Genomic DNA, 15921 nt, shown 5'->3' on the forward strand with positions numbered 1-15921 from the left:
GAGCCTTCAACTATTTGGCTACTCGTGTGCCCCCCTCAATCCAACCAACATGGGCGAAGCCAAAGACAGTCCACAGTTCGACTTGCGAGACATATCTGTCCAAAAAAGCCTTCGACTTCATCAATGAATCCCTGAACAGTCATCCACAGCGTTGACTTGAAGCATCCTGAACCTTCTATTCATCACCGTTCTATCGTCCCTTCGTCTCCTTTTGTTCTACCCTGTCTGCTCCTCCGTTCTGGATTGTTCTCAACGCAAGCCTCCATCTCCTCGCTAACCAGGACCCAAGCGGCTCACACGATCAACATCTCAACCTTCCGACGCCCACTCCATATCTTAAGCGGAAGGACCAATTCTGGGCGTTTACGGCGGGGTCCCTGCATTCGTGGGACCTTTCCTATTATCCCATCCCCATATCGCCAACTTACTCTCGTTACTTTCTAGGAAGACTTCGATGCCCTAAGTCCTATCCGACTGTGTACACCATTCGTCCTATAGTTCTCTCGCACTCCTATGGATGATGGACGCACATCAGCAATTTGCAACCAATGGGGCCAGTAGTAGTCCGCCTCGCACAGGCCCTCTCAGTCGTGCCTGGCCACAGTTATTCAAGAAGAGGAGGAGACAGCATAGTCCCGCCAGAGATGTAGCCACACCACTCAGTTACTCAAGTTCGGAACGTTCGTCAATATCTGGTGTGTCGGGATCACCCGTGCCACCGCAATTCAAGATACCCATCCCCAAACATTCTTCCTCCAATGCTCCCTCCATCTTGTCTGATACAGGTAAGAGAGATCCACTTTTCACATGATACATCCCTTCCAGGTAGAGTCAAACAACGCCAAAGAAAGAGATATACTCAAGGAGATGTTTGAGGGTTTTGTGTATCCACGGGCTTGACTGGGTCGCTGCTTGCATCGTATTACTACAACACGGGATGTGCATCACTGACACCTCCAAACAGCTTCCACCTCCACAAATTCAACAAACCAAGCAGACCTGCTTGCTCAAAAGTCAAACTACGAATGGATCGCCGAAGGCCGTCACGCAGAGATGGGCCTGCACTTCTCGACCGCCATGGCGACGGGCGTTATGATGCGGCGTGCGACTCACCGCGCAGCGGAGCAGGCTCGTCGTGACCGCATGAAGTCTGCCATGGTCGATCTCGCCGAGTTCATTTTCGACGGCGAAGTAACCTTTGGAAGCGGGACCAGCTGTTTTGTCGTCTCTCGAGGCGATGGGGAAGCCAAGGACGGGGTCATGAGGGATGTGCCAACTGAGACTGAGGCCGACGCGGAAGGCAAGACGGCCATCAAAGGTGGTAAAAAAGGGCAGAACATTAACAAGGCCCGTATCATAGAAATGGCACTAGAGAAGCTCAAGAGACAAGAGGTGGAGATCGCAAAATTGGAGGAGCAGTTGAGGGACTGCAACTGTCGGATGGATACCTCGGAGTAGTCCGAGAATATCACGTGAAAGGTCATGGAGCCTGGAGGGTTGCACGATGATTGGGCGTCATGATGAAGAAAGACTTAAGGAAGACCATGACCAGAGACCTGGAGAAGAAGTTCAGAAGAAAAGAAGAGGAGAGGAGAGCAGAAGAGGAAAGTGTGCGGCGGACAAAATTATTACATCGATATCCCCATTCCCTTTGTTTTTCACATTTTCTTGCATAGTAGCCTGGAAGGCATTAGATAGGGTAGCATAGGACTTAACAGATGGATATAGCAAGGCTGGGGGACAGAGTGATTCGATCGATACCGGTTCATTCACTTCCAATGACAGAAAACTTCGCCTTGCTACAACTCGATTTATCAAACGGTGAACATGACTTTGGACATGCCTATTCGACGAAAGTTCACATCAGATCGTGTCCAAGTACTTTTGTTGCGCCTGAGTAACCAATTCTATCATTTGTATCTTTTGTGTAATAGGATGTTGGAAGTGGTGCAAGTCTTGCTGGGAAATGATAAACGGAGCGTAGTATTCAGCGTCAGGCGTCTGTTTCAATATCTAGCGTATCTATGTATTTAAGAGATTCGTACAAAGCATCACCTGTCACGACATCTATTCCAACAGTGACTTCCTAACAAACTCCACCTCTTCCTTTGTTCCACAGATCAACCCCGCTCTCTCATCCGTATCGCCAATCTGCCTCTCAAGCACATTCTTCCCATCACTCGCATCGACCGCCATACCTCCCGCACACTCCATTATAAGCGCGATGGGCGCCAACTCATACAGCCTCCTCAGCTTCGCCTTACTCGTCGCCGTGACAGGCGAAACATACACGCCATGACCCTTGACCAACGCATGCACGATATCCGGCACCAACCCGCCACAATACCGAAGCGTGTACCTGTTCTCAATGAAGTGATTCAACAACGCCATATACCTCGGCTCCTCACCCGCAGCACGCAGGTTCGCTGGCGCGAAATACCTCGTCTTGAACGGCGCATCGTCAAGCTTGATCGACGGACGTACAACGGGGAACTCGCTCGCGCCGTCACTAACCGCGACCTCGAAGCAGACATCGACCCCTGTCCCGGGAACCCTCAACGCAACGACAGCCGTAGTTCTGGGCCCAAACACCCCCAAGATAGCGCCGATCTGCTGCGTCGAGGGATCCGAGTTCAGCGCCGACTCGCCCCGCCAGATGCCGATGATGGCGCCGACGCTCCAGTGCGATGATGGAACTGCCGTCGAGCGGGTCGAATGCAATCGTGTACACTTCATCTCCCGCGTTGGCGTGCGGGGTGGCACCGTCGCGATGCTTATGCTGCACGGCCTTCTCGACTGGATCTTCCTCGCTGCTCGCGGTGCGGATGGATGGGCAGGAGGCGATGGCGTCGCGCAGGATATCCTCGGCGATGACGTCGACGTTCAATTGGTCGTCGCCGAAGGCGTTGGCCGTGCCGACCTGCGACACGCCTTGCGTCGTGCGGAGGGCATTGGCGACGGATCCGATGGAGGAGATGAGGGTTGGCAGCACGGAGGTGAGGAGTGAGGTGGGCTTCTGTTGGTCTGGAGTGTTGGCGAAGAGGGCTGTGAGGTGGGAGGATAGGTTCGGTGTGGGTTGTTGGGCGCTCATGTTTCCTTTTTTTTATATCTTATCTATCTCTTTTCTGAAGCTTCCTGTGCGGGGATGCGAGGGTTTGGATTCCTTCTTTCGGTGATAGATCGAGATTTTTTTTGGCCTTTTCCTGGAATGATGCGGAGATGTCGTTTATTTGATTGATTGATTGTTTTTCATCCACATTGGATTATTCGGACGTTGCTCGTGGAGATGATGATGGTAATCATGGGATATCGATGTTCGGAGATGGCTTTCGGACCCACTTTTTCCCTATTTTCCTTTTCCCCCGTCTTCGGAAGCTAAAAGTCCTCAACCAAGGTCGACTTTGTCCAGCCGATGGAGATAAGCAATGTTTTGTTTTGCTGGGGGCATTTTCGTTTTCTGCATCAGGTGAATTGTGGTGTGCAATTATTCGTTCTTCGCTACTTATGGTTTTGCACGGCAGTCATGCGTTGGGAAAGAATCACAAGGCGCGCCGGTTCGCCGCGGAAGTCATAGATGCGTTTAGATTGTGCAAGTGGGTATGCCTGGATTACAAACATCGTGATGATTTAGAAGGATCAGGCCAGTAGGATTGTTAGTCGCTCTTAACGAGATCTTTCCGTTTGCCAAATCCAGTCGTGGACATTTCGTATTGTATTGTCGTCGACTGCACCACCCTTCCTGTATTGTGCTAACATCGTCTCTGACTGCCGATCTCTCGGAACGATCAATTACCCGCATAAGACGTGAGGCTGAATTAAATCGCCTCGATCAATGATGAGGTAAGGGAGTAGCTACGAGCGCTGGTGAATGTATCTATGTAATCACACACCGAAGGTATCCATCTGCGTGAACATTTAGGCCTCCGTAAGGCGAACCTTGCAAGCCGTGACTATCTTTGGATCTCGCCCTCGCGCCAACGTTTGATGAGGTGGTGCAGATCTACAAATTCACGAGACGATTGGAAACGTTATTGGGTCAGGTCGCCCCGTAAGGCCGCCAGTCTCCTCTTGTTTCTGGCACTAGGAAGTAGGCGTAATTTTGCGAGATGCTTGCATTCTGATCCTTCCTCTGTCTTTGAAGGTTCGATGCTTTGATTTCAGGGGATATTGAGCGCAACATGTCAATGTTCGCGCAGAAAGGAGCGATACATGTTTTCTGTAGAAAGAATTGATTTATTTGTGAAATATTATTGTAGAATATCAAATGCTCTCTGCGAATCATATGTACAAACTGCTATCTTGAGCGCAGCACGAGCACTTGTAGTGGCTATGCCGATGACCGAATGTACCAGCATTCAACTGCGCCTCGAGCGACTGGCTTCCCGCGTCCCAGAGCCTGGTAAGAATAGGATCCACAACGGCGCCCATCTAGACTGTATGTAGTAGAGTTTGAACTTCCCAGCGTTACGGCGACGACCGAGTGGCTGGGGTAAATGAGGAATAATATCTAATATTTACCTTCCCTATACCCCTTCGCCCACGCGAGCTTAATCTATACTTTCAAGACTTCGCAAGTCCCTCACAGCACGCGAACACAAAACATGCCTACTAAGGGCTGTTCACGCAAACCACCATCAATGATGCTGCTCGCACTACTATGCAGTCTGGTAGCAGCACCTCGAGCATTCGCCAGCCCGCTTGCCGGTCTTCAGGATCTCGCCCCGCAAAACCTTCCGATAGGAGCTTCTCTTGGAGGTTTCGAATTCGACTACAGCCCCAACCCTGAATACGATGAGAAGGCGCATTACAAGATCGTCAATTTGTTCAAGCGTGGGTGTACGCTACCTCAAGGAGGCGTGTGTAGCGATGGTGCTGCTTGTTGCAACAACCCCAATGCGTCTGGCAAAGGTTGGTGTTGCAATTCGGGAAAATTATGTGGAGATGGAAAAGACGAGACATATTGCATGCAGAGCACGTAAGTACTCCCAATATTTTGCACTTTCTACTTGCAAAACTGACCTTGGAGAAGTGTCTTTACGACAACCACCACGACACGCACCAATGTCATCACGGAGGGATCTGCTCCTGTTGCGACCAGAGTCCCCAAGACCACTGAAACCAAGACGGAGACATGGACGACCATACTCACGACCACTGATCTTGGAGCAATGACTTCGACACATGCAGTCTTCACCACCGTCACTGAAGACAATAACAATAAAAAGAGACGCGCACCGCGCATGACCGCTCCTCCCGCTCCTCCAGTCGAAACTCCTCAACCGCGGCAGCAAGCCGTTCTCGCAAGAGCAACATCAGCATCTGAGCACCACAATTTCCTCCGTCTAAGAGATCTCGTCCCCAGACAGAGTGTCTATCCAAAGAAAACGCAAACCGTGACAACAACAGTCACCACGAGCACGACCACATCGGCAACCGGCATATTCACCGAATTCTACACAGAAACAAGGACATCGACATCGACCACTACCTTGACCAGCACCGTTGCTCCCAGTGCGCAGACCACGGTCACCGAGACATGGACCTTCACCATCGCCAACGGCGAGACAGCAGCACCCGTCATAACTAACAGCCCACCACCATCTCAATCGCCAAACCCAATCAACCAAGACGACGGGCTCAGCACAGGAGCAAAAGCAGGCATTGGCATCGGCGTCTCAGCCGTAGCACTCGCAGGCATGGGCGTCGCCGCATTCCTCCTCTACCGACGACGCAAGAACCGTCAACTAGCAGCAGGACGCACAGGAGGCAATGGCGGTGGTGTCTCCGGATCGGAAGCCCCTCTCGACAAGCCAGAACTCGACGGAACAAACACCGCCTACAACAACACCCCCTACGAATACGCCGGCTACTACAATAACAACTCTACAAAACCGCCCTCCGACGCCTACGCATATGCACCCGTTGCCCCGCAAGGCGGCGCCCACGAACTATACGCCCCTCAGGATCACCAGCAGGTTCCGCCCCAGGAGCTCCCCAGCCAGGCGAACTACGCGGCGGAAATGCCGGGCAGTACGGTCCAGGGGGAGACGACGTATCCCCCGCCGGCTGCACATAATGCACAGGGCTATGCGCCTGTTGGGGAGATGTCGGCGCAGAATTATAGATAATACTCTTCTTCGCACAGAACGATAGAACTTTTTAAAGATTAATAAAGATACCCACGTTACTTGTACATAAATGACCAGGTTCCCGTTTTGATGTCATAAAATCTGCGTGAATGGAGTGTTGGTGACGTGGATTGATGCAACAGTCCTATTGAATGACTGAACTTCGTGATAGAGGTGCAACATTGCGTCTTGTTACTAGAACACAGTTTCGCGTTGATGGTACAAAGGAAATAGGGGAACTGTTCTAGTAGTAGTGTACATGTATGCTATCCAAACTACTAGCAATGGTTTGGCTATTCATTGGCCCATGTCTGGAGTGCGAAATCCGCGAGGATCAGTATATTCTGCTAGACAGATACTTGTCCTAAGATAATCTTCAAGGGTCTCCAATACGAATTGAACATTATCTAGGGGATTGGAAAGCTTTGCGGGGTATGTGGATAAAGGCCGTCGTACCGTACCCCACGTCGTCCTACATGCATGTCACCCCAATCACCGAACGCTGACGTAGCTGCGACCTTTCTCCAGGGTTAACAATGCTCTTTCATAACGCAAAGCGATTATCAGATGTCAATAATTTAGTGTTTCACTCTACCTTTCGTTGAATACATTCATTATGACACATCCAGCACCCGTCGACGTTCCTACACGAGATCTATTTCGACTTGATGGGAGAACTATCCTATGTAACATGCCCTTACAGAATCAACCCACTAAATCGCTAACTATACATACAGTGTCTGGAGGTGCAGGCGCAGTAGGCCTCTGCGTCGGAAAAGCCATTCTCGAAAGCGGCGGGGACATTGTACTGTTAGACGTCGCCCAATCCCCCAACGCAGCGCAATGGGGTCAGAATCATCTAGGATCTCCCCATTTGTATACTTAGTACTAATCGCTAAATATGCAATGCAGAGGACATAGAGGAAACAGCAAAGATCAACAACACGAAGGCATTTTACTACCAGGCTGACGTCACTGAAGCCGAGACAATCCCACCACTGTTTGATAGAATACGCGAAGACGTTCGGTTTCCCTTGCGCGGATTGGTCGCGTGCGCGGGCATATCGGGTGAAGGCGACGCTGTCGACTACGACATCAATGTGTTCCGGAAGATTCTCGACGTGAATGTCACTGGGACATTTCTTGTAGCCCAGGCTGTAGGTAGGGATATGCATCGGGCCAACGTGACTGGAAGTATCGTCCTCATAGCGAGCATGAGCGGATGGGTCTCGAACAGGGTGAGTAGCAAGCAAACAAGCACAAACCGTGACATTCCCCGCCCGCCCACTGACCTCTACATCACAAGGGAATCAACACATCCGCCTACAACGCCTCGAAATCCGCCTTGCACCAACTGACCCGCTCTCTGGCCGCGGAATGGGGCCACCCGCAGAACACATTCCCGGGAAGCACGCCGAGCGACACGAACCCGAACCCCTCCATGGAACCTCGCAAAGCGTACCCGCCTATTCGCGTGAACTCGCTCAGCCCGGGACACATCGAGACGCCGATCAGCGAGGCGGCGCGCAAGAGAGGGTTGACGGATGAGTGGGCGCGGCAGAATATGCTGGGGAGGGTGAGTCAGGTGCAGGAGTTCAGGGCGCCTTGCTTGTTTCTGTTGGGGGAAGGGAGCAGTTATATGACGGGGGCTGTAAGTACTGCGTGTTTGAGCTTGCGTGAGTTTGTTGATGCTGATGCCTTGGTGCAGGATCTGAGAGTCGATGGAGGCCATTGTGCTTGGTGAGCTAGTGTTGCTGATGATATTATGAGTCTTTGGCCTTGAGATCACGGAATGGAAAGAGATAGGATGAAGCTTGCTAGTCAAGTCAACCGTTTTCTCTTGGTTTACGAGCCTTTTTTCTGTTCTTTCCAAGCCATTTCATCAGTGTATCTACCATTATTATACTGGAGTGACTGTTGTTGGGAAATTGAACCCAAATTGAACCCAAATTGAACTTTTGTAAGGGTGTTTCTTGAGATCGAGGAATATGAGCTTGTTCACCTAGACCGACTTGCCCGGATGTTGGCTGGGCGAAATCTTGCTTTATACTACATTCCTTAGCGGTTCCATGTCTGTTTAACATTAGTAGATGAAAGGATATATGCAGGGTCGATTTGGCGTCAAGTTCTCTCTGGCTTCTCAACCTTTGATGACGGTGATTGCAAGAAGCAAAAGATTTCTGCAATGTAAAAGCCAAGCAGAAGCCAGGCTGAACAATTTCGTCATGGTTTGATACTTGGAGATGGGAATATCTTTTAGTGTGAGGGGTATTGCACATTACTTCAGACTCGAAGTGTCCTTTTCAACGAGACACTTCTCGAATACGGGATGGATGCCTCCTCCTTTGGCTCCGTTACATTCCGATCGGCTTGTTGATGGAAGCCCTGCTAGTAGGGGCCAAGGGAAGACGAAAACAAGCGAAGGAAATTGCAAGTAAAGTAGAGAGTGGTAAAGTGACGACTGTACAATTTCCCTATACAGAAAGATGCGAACGATCATTTCCTGGTAAACCTTGTAATCAATGCCAGCAATACGCAGCAGGTCCATCGTGGGAAGGGCCGGATACCAAGGGATCTTGAGCAGCGTTGAATTATTATCTTGTTACAGGTGGAGTGAATGTCTATAGCTTTGGGGTGATTCGGCCGTGCAAGTGGGGATTCGGGGCATAACATGTAAATTCCAGCTAAGCTTAGACCCGCTATGAGCTCTATATGCATAGAATAATCCCGCTTGATCGTGACAGAAGCTGAACCATGCGCTCATTCGTTATCCACAACCTCGCCAGTACCGACTGTACTCTCTCCGAAAATTCGTTCCCTGACCGAACAGGTCTCATGACGGACGGTGGTGTCAATCAATTTGCGGGGTTCGGTTCGTTGCTCGAAAGTTCTTGAAGCATTTCTCGTGTAGCGCTGAGGCTCTTCGAATCTCCGTATATCGCGGCGATTAAACTCCCATCAATATTGGGGAACTCGCGCTGCAAGATGGCTTGATTCACGTCGTCTTCGCTTTGCGGGGCAGCCGCTTCGTAAGACTGCATGGTCTCGACTTGTTCGGAGCGTTCTTGGCCTTGCGGGAGAAGATTCTCGGTGCCGGTACGGCGAGGAGGTTGAAACGAAGATTGTTGTTGTTGTGATGACATTGCAAGAGACAGGCGATGTAGTATTCACGAAGAAACTGGACAAGGTTGGGAACGTTGAAGCTGTCAACACAGTACGAGGAACCTTGAGGGACGGAACTGACGTAATCGGAAGAGGGCCGAGTGGGGAAGCCACTTTGCCGAAAATGGTATACAGCTGAGCTTGTTGTGACTTCATGTCTTCAGCGCTCTTCATTTGAGAACCCAGGCATTCGTGATAAACATTTAATGCGAGGAGGAGAGTCATTTACAAGGTATTTGTTTTGGCTTTAGAGCAAGATATTGTATCGTCATGGAACCTTCCCCCATCTTACACCAATTGTGTCTCCACCCCTGCTATCAAGCACGCACCTAGGGACATCGGACTTTTGCAGCAAAGAGGTACAAGTATACGGTGTACCCTTTTCATGAAGCGGCTATCCTTCTTCGTCGTCTAGCACGACCATCGCCAGTCATGAGTCTTCCGTTTCCTCCTGTGCTGCCTCCCTGATGATCATCTCCATCATCTCCATCTTCTCCATCATCTGTATCATCTTTGTCGCCACCGCCTCGCTTTCTTTTCCCAGGAACGTATGTCTTCCTGCCTTTCGCATATGCAGATTTGCTCACATGGACGGTCCTGACTACATTGGGAAAGTCGTCGCCTTCATGTACGCGAGAACAGCGATACACCATGCAGGTTCCTGCCGTATAGTTCTTGCACCTGGTTCGCTTGCAATTCTTTCCCACTCGGGCGCAATTCTGTCAGGGAGTGCCCGTATCGCACTCGAGGTCGTGTCTGTAGCAGAATGTGCAAAGTATGTTTGATTTACTTGCGTTTGTGAACGATGAGTCTGGGCGGGTTTGGGGACTAGAGAGAGTCAGTGTTGGAAGATCCGTCTGTGGAAGACTTCAAAGAGCTAGAACGTACTCATTGCGATCGCCTTGTCCGTGATTAGGACTCAATGCATTCGGTCCGCAGTGACATTGAGCAAGTTGGCTGTTAAGGTCTCTCGCTCGAAGCGTCAGGAGGTCGAGCTCACCCCTCAATTTGTTTATCTCAACTGACTTCTCGAGGCCCTTTTTTATCTCAACGAGGCCTTTTTTTATCTCAACTGACTTTTCGAGGTTTAAGGTGATGAGTCCCATTACGGACACCACCAAGGCATCCTGGTCATCTTCCATGGACTCGCGCTCGGATCGCAATCGTTGGTTTTCGTCTTGTTCGAGCTTCAATTGATCTCGCAATCTCTGCTGTGTGCGCCCGTGAGTTAGTATTTGGCGAAGGAGCAGGTTAGTAATTTAGTCTCAACATACAATAGTGTCTTCATCATGTTTCATCTTGTTGACGGTCTTCGTGATGATCGCGTCCAAGATCGTGAGTGCGGATGGGTGTTGCAGCCCGTGTGTTGGAAGGCGGAAGTGTAGATGTGAGTTGAAGTGTGGAAGCGGAGGAGTGAGTCGAAATGAGTCGAAGGGAAAAGATAGGTAAAGGCGTAGCAGAAGGTAGAAGTGTGGAAGTAAGTGGAAGTGTTGGAAGCAAGTGAAAGTATAGAAGTGAGTGGGTAAATTTCGTGCAATTGGGGGAGGCTGGGGTTTCCAGGCAGCAACAACGGTTTTCTCAATAACACAATAGACGGGTTTCTCGACCAATAGGTCTTGCTATTCGCGCACATTCTATCAGTCACTCTCCTTCACTCTCCATTCAGTGTAGCACGTGACTCCCCAAGCGAGCTGATCCGTGCCCCCTGCTTCCAGGTATATAAACCTTTCCTCTCCGCCCTCAGTTTCCTCTTCTTTTCTTCTTCTTCTCTTCAAGCGGATGTCTCTTGTACAGTTGTACGCACATGTCACCAAGCGCAACAACAAAGTCTTTTCGATCCAGACCGTGAGGTTAGCATTCCAGGAACCTTACATTGCACTGCGTAAGGACCGAGACTGTTTGACCCTGCCGGACGGAAGGCTTGGACTTGGACCTCTCAGCACTTCGGTGATCAGGCTCCTCTATGTCCGCTCATGGGCCCGGAAGCAACTGATGGATCAGCAAGAACCACCAACACCTGCCATGCATGTCATCTGGCTTGCCTCTAGCATTTGAAGGTGCCATCAGGGCTCGTATTGTCCGACCGCGACTTGCGACCGCAACAATGCAGGCACCGAGTTTCTTGGGCCCGCAGACTACCTCCAGAGCAAGGTTATGTTCTCCCTCTGGCTGAGGGTTAGAAGCCGCGCAATATGCACCCCGATTTTCGGATTTGCTCGGTGCCTCACTTCCTTCGTGGTATCAAGATGTTTACCATTATTTCTTTTTTTTTTTCATTGATTCGCTCAGCTTGCTGAGTATTCAAGGAAGAAGCTCGAAATAGTGACGCATGACCTTGCTATTCGTTTGTATGGGTAGGTTGTCTGGAGGCTGCGGGATCATTGGACGCTCCCGGCAGATTCTTTCAATTCTACCCTGATAATTGTACCAAACCCCTCATCAAAAACGTGATTCCTTTTAGGCTGACGGTGGCAAATATCCGCATGTTTGCTTGGGCTTTGTTACCTGGAAACTGCCTTCATCACCCTACCAACAGCTTCGCCTAGCTGACGGCCTTCCCTTCAACCTTATATATACCTCAACCCACAACCTTTCTACATCACTGACGCACCTCTTGACATACCAAGTACATTTTCTATTTCTTGGCTCATACAATTTGACATCATCATGGATGAAAATATGCAGAATGGCGTTCCCACAATCAGCGACAACACTCGAGTGTCTGGCCATGATGAAGGCAGCCCAGACATTCGTCCAGAAGGCCCCCACAGACTTTTGCTCGAGCGGGTGACCAAGCTGGATCAGGGTTCGAGGGAGCTGTTTGAGGATTACAGCAAGATTACGGGCCAGTTCTTCCGATATGGTAAGTGTCTGTCACGCGTTTAGTTGTGATCCAGCTCATTAACAGCCAAGCAGCAATACAGAGGCGTCTATACGCGACACTGGCTATATAGGTAGTAAACACAAGGGAGAAGACAAGGCAAAGTAAGTTCAGCTAGCTTCCGGACACGAATGTATTCTTTACTTTCCAAGTTGCCTTCTACATCTACGAGAAGAGAGAAGATTTGATGTCTCAGGATCGAGCATACACTTGTCTGAACCAGTTACCATTCCACTCCACGGCCTCTCCTAACATAGACGATGCAGCGAGAACATAATGATTTGCTCAAGCTTTTTGGCAGCAAGTTACTCTCTTAGAAGTTCTGCTTGCTGGTCCATCTCGCCAATCAGACCCTCACCTTCTTGCCCTTCTTATGCTCAGCTTGGTCATATCTGAGCTTCATTTCGTTCATTGCCTGCGAAAGAAGCATCACATCGCTCTCTTTTTTCGACACTCGCTCGTTGCTTGCGGCTAATGCCGCTTCGAGTTGGGCAATTTTAGCTGCCATATTGGTATCATCTACAAGGAGGTCAGCGAGTCATTGGGTGACCATCGTGCTTCTGAACTTACATAGACCGATGAGACTGGCTTGGCTCTCGATCACTCTAGCTTGAGCATCTATAAGTTCTTGAACGACCCTCTCGTCTGTGCCCTGCTCGTCCTCTAGCTGATAGTTAGTGAGCTAATCAACAAACAATTTTGTCGGGTTTACTTGCGAAAGAGAATCACCGGGCGAGCGTTGTAGCTCTTGTACTCGTCGACAAGTCGTTGTTCCCTTAGAACTACTTTACGCTGCGCCAGTATTTCCTTGTTCGCCTCGGCTACCTGGCAGCTGAAGAGCGGATCATGGTGAAGCGTCTGGGTTGGGTGAGACTTCTCGACATCGCTCTCTAGATAACCGTGGTGATTTTCATTCACTTCCATCGCGAAGGAACTGCTTCGGTGCACGGTATATGATACACGAGCAAGACTGAGAACAAGACTGAAGAGATTGGCGTTGGGAAGTGAAGGCGCTGGTTCGTGGTTGCGTTAATGGCAGTCGTTAGTTGCTGAGGTAGATGGAGAAGGGAGGAAGACTTGAATATGCAATAGGACGGAGGCGCTCGGACAGGCAAGGCTCAGGTGAAGGTGATAATCACCTCTAAGGTGGCAAATTCTGATCGCAACGCGCTCAAGTTTTCACCACGAACGTTCGGGAAATGTTGCTTAGAATCCTACCTCAAAGTACAGTGTAATGGATTGAGAAACGAATGGCCTCAGGCTGGACAGCTTCACATTAGAAAGGTGATGATGCTGTCAGAAATCCTTCGGTTTTGCTAGTAGGTCCAGGCGAGTACCCATATCGAGTAGCCACAAATCGAGCTTCTTCCTTGAGAACTCAGCAAGCCGAGTTAATCAATGAAAAAAAGGGAAAGTGGTATCTGAAAAGCTACCATGATAGTGAGGCACCGAGCAAGTCCGACTGAATATCGGGGTGCATACTGCGTGGCTTCTAATCCTCAGCCAAAGGATGAATGAGATCTCAAGTCGTGGTCGAGTCAAACGGAGACCAAATGTTGCAAAACAGAATATCAATCCGTGGCTCTAGGCGGACATAGAGGAGCCTGATCACCGAAATGTTTAGGTCTCCAAGTCCAAGTCTTCCCGGTCCAGCAGGGTCAAGCAGTCAAGCTGTCTCAGTCCTTACGCAGTGCGATGTAAGGTTCCTGGAATGTTGCGCTGTCCTCACCATCTGGATCGACAAGACTTTCTCGCTTTTCGAATGCTTGCAACACTGTCCAAACTGCAGACCCACTAGAGAAAACGAAGAAGGAAAGAGAAGGAAAGCCAGAGCGGTAGGAGGGGGTTTATATACCTGGAACCTATGAGCACGGATCCTCTCGCTTATCGAGTCACGTGTAACGGCATCAAGAGTGAAGGAGATTTCAAGACTGAAAGTAAAAGAAAGTTCTGGAAAGTAACATGATTCGATACCTGACACAGGATTTGGTGATTGGAAGAGAGTGAGTTCGTGACCACACTCCCCATACACAGTGAAAAGAAAAAGGCATTTCTGATGTGCCCTAACATGAGGAATATTGGTCATAGATCCTGTATTTGAGCAAGATTACTCTTAGTGTCAAAATACACTAAGATGGTATGAGACAGCGTGGGGACTTGCCGTTTCCTGAGGATATTGCATCCATCTATTGCTAATCCACAAGTATGAATATCTATATAGCTCGTTTCTACTGGGAAAGGGACAGCCATTTTGGCGTTGGTTGATGGAAATCACTGCATCATCTTGGGGTTAGACTTGTCCGTTACTTTCAAATGTGAAGAGATTGTGAAGTAAAAAGGCTCTTGGGATGGCCGATCCCACTTCTGCCTTGAACGTGTCTTCGATATGACATGATTGGCGAGACCCTACTGTCAAATACGATTTGAATCGAAACGAGAAAAGTTTCACGCTATTGACATTCCGCTCTGCGAAGGAAAAGAAGCTGTTGTATTTTGGTCTAGATCACAAATCACTAATTAATATCTCTTCTTACATGCACGCCGCATCCTTCCAACAGCAATCATTCTCCTCCGAACCAGTTATCATCCCACGGCCTCTCCTAACGTCGACGATGCAGCGAGACCATAATGATCTGCTCCCCCGCCGCTTCCGCATCGTCAAAAATCTCGCTCTGCACCAACAAGCGCCTCAAGTTCGTGCTATCATAGCACCCAGGCCCCTTCTGATACACCGTCTGCCCCAGCATCCTCAACTGTATCGGCATCCACGCGTCGCCGTAGTGCTCTACGATGTCCCTTCGCCCGACCGGCCCACGCCTCAAATTGCTGAAGTCAGCGTCGCCCTCCGCGGAGAGACCGAAGCTCTCGCATTCGTCTAGCTTGGCTGCGTTCCAGCTTGGGGGGAGGAGGCCCACGGGCAGGGCAACGGCGCGGCAGAGGAAGTTGTGGAAGTGAGCGTAGATGCCGTCGATGCTGTCGCTGGGTGCGATGCCTTCGAAGTTGCGGTTGTCTGTCTGGCGGAGGCGGAAGCAGTCGACGAGCAGTTTGAAGACGTCCTTATCGGTACGGCCGTGGAGGTAGGTATGGTTGTCAAGACGGGTGAAGGGTTTGGCGATGTGTGCTTCGAGGGCCTTGGATGTTGGTGCTGGTACGGGGGTGTTGTTTGTCGTTGGTCTTGGTGTAGTTCCGTTGGAGCGACTGCTTGATAGTGTCGGTCCGTTGGAACCACTGGTCGGTGGTGTCGTTTCGTTGGAGCGACGGGTTGATGGAGGAGAGCAGGTCTTCTTGTGGAGTTTCCAGTCAGACTGCTGGCACTCGTGGGAGCAGTAGTATGTCGCCGAGCATTTGGAGCAGCGTTTCATGCGGGGGGTCTCGCCGCCCGCAGTCTTCTTGCAACAGGCACAGCGATTCCTGCTGGGGGTCTCGCTCTCTTCGGATATCCTGCAAAAGATACAGGTGCAAGCTTCGGAGTCGGCCATTGCTTCGAAGTCTCAGTCAATGGAAGTTAAAATAGACAGTTGGATTTCGTAGCAATCGCACTGGGTCTTGCTTCAGAGGAAAAGAATCTAAAAATCCAGGGAGAAAAGGGTCGAAGTACGTTTTGGGAGCATTTTTAAGGAGCAAACATTGTCAGTGATCGGGCTGAGCTATACCAAAACAGATCTATTGATTCCCTGCCGATGTGATAGATCATTTTAGCGTCGAACATAACGAATCATGAAGGGCAAAGTGTTCCTGTGAAACTGGAGA

The 15921-nt window shown here is 50.0% G+C and overlaps 7 protein-coding genes across 7 annotated transcripts; 3 read left to right on the forward strand and 4 right to left on the reverse strand.

Moving 5' to 3' along the window:
* Positions 1-322: 322 nt before the first annotated feature.
* Positions 323-1643, forward strand: BU24DRAFT_200698 (uncharacterized protein). Its single transcript, XM_033521812.1, has 2 exons — positions 323-785; positions 965-1643. The coding sequence occupies exons 1-2, from the start codon at positions 518-520 to the stop codon at positions 1456-1458; spliced, it is 762 nt and encodes a 253-aa protein (XP_033384710.1). The 5' UTR covers positions 323-517; the 3' UTR covers positions 1459-1643.
* Positions 1644-1959: 316 nt separating this feature from the next.
* BU24DRAFT_492471 (carbohydrate phosphatase) lies at positions 1960-3091 on the reverse strand (the record flags this gene model as incomplete). Its single annotated transcript, XM_033533894.1, has 2 exons — positions 1960-2677; positions 2730-3091. The coding sequence occupies 2 exons, from the start codon at positions 3089-3091 to the stop codon at positions 2068-2070; spliced, it is 972 nt and encodes a 323-aa protein (XP_033384711.1). The 3' UTR covers positions 1960-2067.
* A 1449-nt stretch (positions 3092-4540) lies between these two features.
* BU24DRAFT_200728 (uncharacterized protein) lies at positions 4541-5074 on the forward strand. Its single transcript, XM_033521813.1, has one exon. It carries the CDS (start codon positions 4602-4604, stop codon positions 4977-4979), a length of 378 nt encoding a protein of 125 aa, XP_033384712.1. The 5' UTR covers positions 4541-4601; the 3' UTR covers positions 4980-5074.
* A 1670-nt stretch (positions 5075-6744) lies between these two features.
* On the forward strand, positions 6745-7872 carry BU24DRAFT_441559 (NAD(P)-binding protein; the record flags this gene model as incomplete). Its single annotated transcript, XM_033530450.1, has 5 exons — positions 6745-6814; positions 6866-6976; positions 7041-7366; positions 7435-7779; positions 7837-7872. The coding sequence occupies 5 exons, from the start codon at positions 6745-6747 to the stop codon at positions 7870-7872; spliced, it is 888 nt and encodes a 295-aa protein (XP_033384713.1).
* Positions 7873-8829: 957 nt separating this feature from the next.
* BU24DRAFT_200732 (uncharacterized protein) lies at positions 8830-9346 on the reverse strand. Its single transcript, XM_033521814.1, has one exon. The coding sequence runs from the start codon at positions 9269-9271 to the stop codon at positions 8984-8986; it is 288 nt and encodes a 95-aa protein (XP_033384714.1). The 5' UTR covers positions 9272-9346; the 3' UTR covers positions 8830-8983.
* A 3165-nt stretch (positions 9347-12511) lies between these two features.
* BU24DRAFT_480978 (uncharacterized protein) lies at positions 12512-13095 on the reverse strand (the record flags this gene model as incomplete). The annotated part of the gene is made up of 3 exons (XM_033533147.1): positions 12512-12690; positions 12742-12838; positions 12901-13095. The coding sequence occupies 3 exons, from the start codon at positions 13093-13095 to the stop codon at positions 12518-12520; spliced, it is 465 nt and encodes a 154-aa protein (XP_033384715.1). The 3' UTR covers positions 12512-12517.
* A 1676-nt stretch (positions 13096-14771) lies between these two features.
* Positions 14772-15650, reverse strand: BU24DRAFT_450908 (uncharacterized protein; the record flags this gene model as incomplete). Its single annotated transcript, XM_033531064.1, has 1 exon — positions 14772-15650. One exon carries the CDS (start codon positions 15648-15650, stop codon positions 14772-14774), a length of 879 nt encoding a protein of 292 aa, XP_033384716.1.
* Between the last annotated feature and the right edge of the window lie 271 nt (positions 15651-15921).

This window comes from Aaosphaeria arxii, assembly GCF_010015735.1.
Source record: "Aaosphaeria arxii CBS 175.79 unplaced genomic scaffold BU24scaffold_4, whole genome shotgun sequence".
NCBI classification, from domain to species: Eukaryota; Fungi; Ascomycota; class Dothideomycetes; order Pleosporales; genus Aaosphaeria; species Aaosphaeria arxii.